Source organism: Lontra canadensis, unplaced genomic scaffold, assembly GCF_010015895.1.
Source record: "Lontra canadensis isolate GAN:19392208 unplaced genomic scaffold, GSC_riverotter_1.0 scaffold187, whole genome shotgun sequence".
Classification (NCBI taxonomy): domain Eukaryota; kingdom Metazoa; phylum Chordata; class Mammalia; order Carnivora; family Mustelidae; genus Lontra; species Lontra canadensis.
The window spans coordinates 1,122,306-1,131,364 of record NW_022631181.1 but is presented as its reverse complement, the minus strand read 5'-3'; the positions used below and the strand labels follow the sequence as shown (position 1 = coordinate 1,131,364).

Genomic DNA, 9,059 nt, shown 5'->3' with positions numbered 1-9,059 from the left:
CTCTAACATCTGCTTCTGTGTTACCTGAGTTTTACCTGCTATGCAGGTCAGTGCGTACCCCAGTCACCTCCAATCACCTAGGACCCTGCAGGAGCGGTCACACACAGAGAGGCTGAGTGATTTGGTCAGAGCCACACAGCATTCAGGGATTCACATTGGATTTTCCCTACATTCTTGGGCCGGAGTCGGTCTGGGCTGAGAAAGGGAGGGCCCTTCCCCGCTGTGAGAGACAGAGGCCATTGTGTGTTATGAAACTCAAACCCGGCCCCCTCTTAAGGGATGTGAGGTCAGCGGAAGAGAGGGATTGGGGGGTGGCCTCCCTTCCCCCCTCACTCCGGGGGATCCAGCCCATGCTCCCAGCCCAGCCACATCTGGATTCCAGCTGGCAACTCCAGGGAAAGGGGCGGGGGGCCATGGCCTCAGGAACTTGCCATCAAAGGCAAGGAAGAGCCTGGTGGGCGAAGAGACAAAGGCCAAGGCCGCCTCCCATCCCAGGCCAAGGGTGCCAGGAGCATGGCATTGTCCGTGAGCCCTGTTCTAGTCCTCTGCCACTCTGCCAGCGGATGGGAGACTGAACCGGGAGACTGGGCTCGTGTTCCCTGGAGAAGGAGGCGGGTAGATCTCCTGCAGCCACAGTGCATCACAGAACTGCTCTTGGAGGCCGGGTCTGCATGGCTGCAAGCCCAGGGCTGGACTCAGCCTTGGGGGCAAGAGCCCCTGCCACGTTCCCAGAGGGGATCCCGTTCTGCCCTCCTTTCACGAATCATCTCATTCAGCTTCTCGGGCCTGCCTGATGTGTCTCCCCCAGAAAGCTACCCCACGCCATGGAACAGCCCAGAAGAAATACCCTGCCCCCACCCCCACCAGCAGACTCATTCCTCCCTCAGAAAACCAGCGACACTCAGGCCAGAATAAAGGTTTATTGTGCTGGTTTGCTACATCTCAGCACCTAAAAAGTTGTGCAGAGGTTGGGGGGGTGGTTGCCAGATGGAGGGATGAGGAAGAGGAACACCCCCAGAACCTCCCCCAAATTAGGACGGAGCTCAGGCTCCCTTGTCAAAGGCTTAAAAATGCTGTGAGCAAAGGCTGCCAGACAACACACGTGAGCAAAGGGTCGGGGGCCAGGGCTCCCCTGCTCCAAGCTGGGCGTTAGAAACCCTCCCCTACCCTCTCACACTGCCCCTAGAGTGGGGCCCCCTCACACACAGCCCCCTAGCTTCTGGGCAGCTTTGGAGGCCTGACAAGAAAGGTTCAATTCATTCATCCCATGCCCGTAGCAGTAACGGGATGAGAAATTCGTCCCCAGACAGAGATGCTTGGCAGAGCTTGGGCAGGCCTGAGCCCCCGTACCCACGCCCCTAACCCCAGAGTGACCGCAAACTGGGGGGCACCTTCAGGAACATTTGGGGCAGTAATTTCCAGAGTGTGCTCTGCAAGACTTTACTCTGTAGCTGTAAAAAAAAAAAAAAAAAAAAAAAAAAAAAAAGTGCTCTATGGTAAAAACCAGATTCCACAGGGGCGTTTACTGAAGTATTTGCAGAGCCCTGGGGTGCTCTAAGAGGGGGTACAGGGAGCAGAGAGGCAGTGTCTCCTCAAATCCTTTTGGCCCCCCAAATCCTTTTTCCACTGAGTAGCTCGGGGAACCCAGCCCTGAATAGGCTCACTTAGGGACCCATAGTGATGTGTGCACAGGCCCCTTGGAAACTTCCTGCCTCCCCGGGCCCGTTAATGCAGTCGCTATCACTGCTCCCACCCTAGGGGCCTCAGCAGGTCCCATTCACCCTTGTCCCAAACTCCTAGTTACTCTGACGTGTCTTCCCTACCTCCATGGAAAAGCGACAATGTTGGCACCGTCACAGGGGACTTGTGGCCTATGTTTGCCTGAGTGATGGGGCCAATTTTGTGGGATGTAACGTCACAGATATAATGGGGATCCTTCCCATTCCCCCTCCCCAGAGGCGCTGTTTGGGATGCAGCCCTTTGGGGCCACAGGGGCAAATAGTCCTGGAGCCCGGGGAGATTCTTGGGGTACACCAGAGACTAGCATCTCTGCCTGCAGTCAGGGGTGGCCAAGGAGGGGGTGTCAGGGAGCTGTAAGGGACAAGGGCCTTTCCACACCCACAGAGGTGACCACAAGGGGTCCAATAGTCAGGGCCGGCAGCCCCAGAGGACTGTTAGACCTTGGGGGCAACACTGCAAGCACAGGGGCTCTCAGGGGGATCAGCAGCTCCCCTGGCATCCTGGGCTAACAAAGGAGCCTCTCCGGGCTCACCTTGGCCTTGGCCTTGGCCAGCCTCCCACGCCCCCTCCTCTACCACGGGGCTCGGCTCCTCCTGCCCCTCTGGTTTCGGCTTCTCCTCTGCTACCGGGCTCCCACGTCCCTGGGCCTCCTGGTCCGCCTCCCGGCCTCTGCTCTCCTCTCCCTCGGACTTGCTCTCCATCCTGGCTCCGTCTCCGCCCCCCAGCGCCACTCTGGCGGGGGACTTGAGGTTCTGGGTGGCAGCGAGGATGTCAGCCTGGAGCTGCTGGGACGAATCCAGGGCCTCCTCGGGCCGGCCGTCGGGAGCCCGGTCGGGGACCTCGCTGAAGGCCCGCGGGCCGCCGGCCCGGTCACTCTGGTCCACGTACTTCTTCTTGGGGAAAGACGAGGGATAGTAGGCCGAGGCCTTGTGCTTCTGGCGGGTGATGAGCGCCGCGCAAACAATGAACATGAGCAGGAACACCAGGGAGCCCACCACGGCGATGAGCATCACATACTGGCGGAAGAAGTCCACGATGCCATCCAGGAAGTTGGTGGGGGGCTTGGGGCCTGCCAGGGGCGTGGGCGGGGGCCCCAGCGATGTGGGGCTGAGGGCCGGCGTCCGGGGCGGTGGGAGGCTCGGGGACGAGGCCGATGAGCCCTCGGCCTCCCCGCTGCCCCCTGTGTCCTCCAGATAGGCGGCCTTCAGGGGTGCGGAGTAGGCCACCACAGGCAGCGCCCTGAGGAACAGCAACAGAGACACCACCAGCCTGGGCACTGCCGCCGACACCATCCTGTCCGAGACCTGTGAGGCAGCGAGGCAGGAGAGAGCACGGGGTAGAACTCTGGGGCGTCCGGGGACACAGAGCAGATCCTAGCCGGGGCCGCTTCCCTGGACCCCGTTCGCTCTACATGGGGTTCTTGTCTGCCCCTCCACTTCATCCTGAGACCATCCCAGTGAGGCACCCCACTTCGCCCTGAGGTCCTGGAGGGCGGGGACTGACTCTTATTTACCTCGGCACCCTCAGGGTTTCATACCATATCTGGTATACCATAAGTGCTCCATAAATGCACCTTGGCTGAATTAATAATAATTTACCCTTTCATGGCTTACCAAGAGCCAAATACTATTTTGAGTTTCTTAAGTAGAATTTCACTGAATCCTGGGAACCACCCAAAGTGGGAGGTACTATTATTATCCCCAGGTTCCAGGTATGGAAACTGAGGCTCAGAGGAGGGAAGTCACTGTCAGGCAAGAGCAGGGGTTTGGGGCTAGGCACGGAGGGTGAAATGGTCAGTTGGGCTGGGAGTAAGTAAGAAATGGAGCAATGGAGGGAGCCGACCCCTCCTCTTCGGGGGACCCCTCCCCAGCAGCCACTGGCCCTTCTGTGGTCCCAGTACCCTACTCCGGGAGACTTGTGCGTTTTGAAGCTTCCAGACTCCATGAGCTCAGCAGAGGGTTTGGATGTCAGGAGCGTGGCTAACCCTTATGTTAAGGCGCAAAGCAGGGCCTGGAGGCCTGGGAGGGGGTGGAGGGACCCTCGTGCCTGAGATGAATCTGGAGCTGAGTCCACCACTAAATGGGAACCAGATGAACCCCGCCCTCCCCCCTCCCCCCTGCTGGAAGGCTGCTCCCGCCATGAACCCCCAGACCCCATCTGGCCCAGACAGTCCGGCTGACTAATACATTCCGCATGGTCCAGGTTTGCGGAGGAAGCTGGCTCCTAAAACACGGGCTCTCCCCACCAGCCCGAGGGGGACTGGGCCCTCAGACAAGCCCAGCAGCCCTTTTCTGTGCCCCTGGTGGGCTGTCTGTCCCTGAGAACCCCCTTCTGACCTGGGTGGGGCTCGAAGCATCAAGATGAAAAAGCCTGGGGATCCCCTGTCTGACAGTCTCTCCGAGATGGGGGAACAGGGGCCCGGAAGCAGAGCCAGGTCTTGGGCTAGAGGGGGAGGTCGGGTTCCCGACACCTGCGTTGTGTGTCCCTTCAGGGGCCCAGTCCTCAAGGCCTGCTCCCTAAACCTGCTGGCAGTCCTGGCCACACAGGTCACCATGGGGACTTGGGGAGTGAGGTAGTTATGATGTCAGGACACTGAGTGGCTTCTTCCAACTGACCTGAGGCCCCCCAGTTAAGTAGCACTAATTGAAATTAATTGTACTGACGTCAGTTTGGACACACTGGCTCAGATGACCAAGAAAACCCAAAGGTAATTCCAGGACATAAAAAGAAGCAAAACTACTCAGAGGTTTGTTTTAAATGAGCTGACAATCCTGGGCTCTGACGGTGGGGAGGAAGCCCCCACCATCTTTGCTGGGGCTCAGCCCTAGAGAAGCCCTAGAGCTCCACCCTGGGGTTCAATGCTGTTGAGGGGCTGGGGGTGCCCAGACAGACAGTGACTTGCCCAAGGACACACAGATGGTGCCTGTCAGAGCTGGGACTTGAACCTTCCTCTGGGTGAGTCTGAGAGTCCACACGCTTGCACCACACACACGTACATACTTATGGACACACACACTCCACACAAACACACTCACACACATACACAGACATACACACCACACACACACCCATACATACATGCACACACTCACACAGCATACACACACACCTATGACACACACACGCTACCCTTCTATACATGCATACACCCACATTCACACATATACATACTACACACATACACACACAGACCCACACACAGACAGACAGACACACACACCCCAGACGTGCTGTCATGTATGCTGGGGCAACCCCCAAGTGAGCTGGCACCCCTGGATGACACCATGCATCAGCCGGAAGGGTCCTTCCTCACACCCCACACTGAACCTGTTAGCAAAGGTCCCCGCAGATGGCTTTGACCTTTGGGGTCTTGGGTCTATGGGTCACCTCCCTATCTCCTGCAAGTCAAGCCTGAGAGAGATCTTCGGTGGCAGGGGCCGAGGCTCCTCCCCACCGACGACAGCTATGGGCAGACTTGGGGGGCTCCCCCTGGGTCCAGCTCTGCAGGCGGCTCTCTCTGGGCCTCGTTGTCCCTGCCCATAAATCAGGGGTTGGTGGGGAAGTGATCACAGAGCCACAAGGGCTAGGGGAGATGACAGGCGGAAAGCGTCTGGCACAGGGAAGTTGTGCTTTGCAGGAAAAGTCGGGCTCGGGAGCAGCCCCTTTTCGACTCTAGCAGAGCCCAGCACTGGCCCCATCTTCCCACCAGGCGGGCGGATGGTTACCTTCACTCTATGTGTAGACTGGGTCATCGCCCCCCGCCCCGGGCGGTGACAACCTTTACACCTGCTCAGTGAAGGCTCAGCTCCAGCCACCCCAGAATCCATGGTGCATGTGTGTGTTTGTGTGTGCGCACAGACACACAGATACACACACACACACAGACACACATAGACTCACACAGAGACACACAGACACACACACACAGACTCACAGAAACACACAGACACAGACACACACAGACTCACAGAAACACAAAGACACACACATAGACGTACACAAACACAGACACACACAGACTCACAGAAACACAAAGACACACACACAGATATACACACATACACACAGAGACATACACTGAGACGTACACAGACACACACAGACACACACACACAGACTCACAGAAACACACAGACTCACAGAAACACACAGACACACAGAGACATACACAGACACAGGCACACACAGACTCACAGAAACACACAGACACACACACAGATATACACACATACACACAGAGACATACACAGACATACAAACGCACAGACACACACACACACACACATGACAATGAGCTGGACACAGGGAAGGGCCCCCTTCTCCCTGGACCCTTGGGGTGAAGGACAGAGGCTCAGGAAAGAGGCCACACAAAGGTATCACTGGCTCTTAGAGGCCGAGACCCTGACTCTCAGGTCCCCCACACTCCTTCTGGGAAAGGTGCAGGCAGAGCGTGGGGAGCTGGCCAGACCTCAAAGGCAATGGCTGTGTGGCCCTTCATGATGAGCCCCTGCCCTATCTAGGCCTCAGTTTTCCCTCTATACAGTGGGCATGTTGGCCCAGGCAGCCCCGAAGTGATCAGTGAGCCCATCAGCTGTCTCCACCTCCTTCTGGGAGACAGTTGACCTCTCTTCCCGAGACCTAATGTTTTCCAGGGCTCAGAAACTCACAGGCCACTGGGAGCTGGGGTCAGGCCAACCCTCTCATTTTAGCCAAGAGGAAAATCAGGTCTGAGACCGGGAATGGACGGCCCAGGGTCTAACAACCAGAGGAGAGCGGGTCGGAGCTCCGCCCAGCTATGCGTCCTGGGGTTAGCATGTCATCTGTGAGCCTCGGCTTCCACATCTGTGCAATGGGTCTAAGGGCCACCTCCCTTGACTGTTGTTAGGACAAGAAACAGCAGTGCCGGATGGGAGGGGATATCAACTCTTGGGCCCCACATGACGGTGGAATAGGACCTTCCTCTAGAGCCCATCTCACTCAGGGTTTGGGGTTTTGGAGGTGATGAGCACCCCCAGAGGTCAGGAAATATGCCAATAATGCAAAGCCACCCCCAGGGCCTAGGAACCTGAGGCTGAAGGGCCAGAGCCTCTGCCCCACCCCCACCCGGAGACTGGTGGCCAGCGGGGGAGGGGCAGCCCACGAAAACCTGGCTTCAATTAGTGGCTTTTAGGGGAGGAGGGTCTGGCTGAAGTGTTACCCACCCCCCCACACCCCAGGGCAGCCAAGGACAGGGACTCAGTCCCCTTGGAAGGGAGGCCTAGAGAGGGATGGGGAGTCCTGAGGCTCAAAATATACACCCACACAAAGCAGCAGCAGCAGGGACACACAATATACAGACACACAACATGGACACACTAACCTGTCTCACAACACACACACACATTCACACTCACACTCACACAGCAACAGGGATACACAAAGCCCAGACACCCCAGAAAGTCCGCAGAGCCCACCAGTACAGACACACAGAGGAGGCACAGCAGACCCACAACGGACTGATTCTCTGGCCACAAGACCACAGACATAGTCCCCTGTCACACACTGGGGCCCCCACAGACCACAGATAGCAGACTACCCGGGCCACACGACCCTCCTGCTGACCCTGGGACAACCACCCTGGTATCCACTTTTCGAGAACACAGCTGCTCCCTTTAGGCCACAACTGCATGCATGCCCCCATGCACGCGGGAGCACACACACACACACACACACTCACGCGCACGTGCGGGCCGCCCCACACACCGGACACAGAGAAGGTGCACACACATTCCACCACCGCAACCCTGAGCACAGAGCCAAGTGCGCGCACACAGCCTCCAGCACACACTCAGAAGGCACAGGAACTTAGAGAAGCCCGCAAAGTGTGGGCACCGGCTCCCAGTCCCCAAACCCCCAGCGCCCCCAGGCTCCCGGGGAAGAGGGGCAGCCGGGACTCACCAGTCCGTCCTTCCGTGCACAGGCCTGGGTGCTCCCACCAGGTGGAGCGACAGGGAGTGCCAGCTGCTGCTGCTCCGGCTGGCGCCGCCGCCACCCTCCTGCCCCCGCCTCCCGCCTCCCGCCTTCCTCCTCCCACCTCCCGTCCCGGGGCTGCTGCGGGGCCAGCTTGATTCCATTAAGAGGGTTTGGGGTGGGGACAGGGGAGGGGCGGGGCTGAGCTCGGCCACACACGATCCCCCCACCCTGCTCCCAGCTCCCACTCCCGCCAGCGCCCCTCCATTGCTGGGGAACTCCAGATGGGGCACTTTTTCCCTGACCCGGGGTCCCCATCACTGGCCCAGGCAGACAGACAGACAGGGCTGTCCTGCAGCACGGCCCCTCCAGAACAGCAAGCTGGGGGCCTGCCTCCCTTCTGGGGGGGCCAAGGTCAGAGAGGTTCAGGGGCCCCTGGGGGTGAGCAGGAAAATCCCCCGGCCCTGGTTCCAGCTGTGACTCAGGTTTTCCAGAGGCTGGGGTGCAGGGTGAGAGCAAGCGGCCAGCTGGAGGGTATGGGCCTGGGCAGGGAGCAGAGCCCAGGCACCCACTCTCGGGCCCTGGTCCAGCTCTTCCCTCATCCGGGCCTCAGTTTACTTATTTGCCAGGGTGGGCAGGAAGCTGTCTGGGCTCCCTCTGGCTCTGACACTCTCACATCCGTGGCCTGAAGGCACCCCAGATGGAGAAGCCACAGCAGGAGCCCGGGGGCCCCATTTCACAGGTGGGCACAGTGAGGCAGGGTGTAGTCCAGGGGCTCAAGCAGGAAACGAAGGCAAGCCAGTAGTAGCTGCGGGCGCTGGGATCTCTGGCTGACCTGAGGACTCCGGAGGGTCAGCGGACCTTTGCATTCATTCATTCACGCACCCCTTCATTCGTTCATTCAGCACATGCTCCATGAACATCTGTAGCGTGCCAGGCGCCGCGCCAGTGGGGTTTCAGAGGTAAATCAGACACATGCCAGCCCCCGAGGAGCTCTCACGCAGAGACATTATTACTCTCTTACAAAAGAGAAAAGGGTCCATAGCAGGAGAGGCATCAGGCCAAGGGCTTGGGGAACCCCAGAGCAGGCAGAGGTCCCCTGAGAGGAAGAGGCAAGGAAGTTGTCCTGGAGGACGTGGCTGTGAGCCAGCAGAGTCTGGACAGGAGACCCAGGAGAGGCATCCTGGTTGGAAGGACCTGCATGGATGAAGGCAGAGGGGCCAGAAGGCCATACTGTGATTATATGAGGTTGGAGCATGAGGTGGACAAGAAGGGAGAGCAGGTAGGGCTGAAGTCAGTGAGAGCCAGGCTAAGGTGTCAGAACATCACTCATCCATGAGGCAGTAGGGAGCCACAGAAGGTATGGGGCA

The 9,059-nt window shown here is 58.7% G+C and overlaps 1 protein-coding gene across 2 annotated transcripts; it reads right to left on the bottom strand.

Moving 5' to 3' along the window:
- Positions 1-901: 901 nt before the first annotated feature.
- TMEM119 (transmembrane protein 119) lies at positions 902-7,795 on the bottom strand. 2 transcript variants are annotated; one of them, XM_032847413.1, is made up of 3 exons: positions 7,678-7,795; positions 2,279-3,044; positions 902-1,451 (listed from the first exon to the last, which is right to left on the bottom strand). In XM_032847413.1, the coding sequence occupies exons 2-3, from the start codon at positions 3,030-3,032 to the stop codon at positions 1,441-1,443; spliced, it is 765 nt and encodes a 254-aa protein (XP_032703304.1). In that variant the 5' UTR covers positions 3,033-3,044; positions 7,678-7,795; the 3' UTR covers positions 902-1,440. The 2 variants fall into 2 exon arrangements, with proteins under 2 accessions (XP_032703304.1, XP_032703303.1); XM_032847412.1 differs by having other exon boundaries at positions 902-3,044.
- Between the last annotated feature and the right edge of the window lie 1,264 nt (positions 7,796-9,059).

Coding starts and splice junctions, on each gene's coding strand:
- TMEM119 (XM_032847412.1), bottom strand. CDS start 3,032: ATGGTGTCGGCGGCAGTGCCCAGGCTGGTGGTGTCTCTGTTGCTGTTC.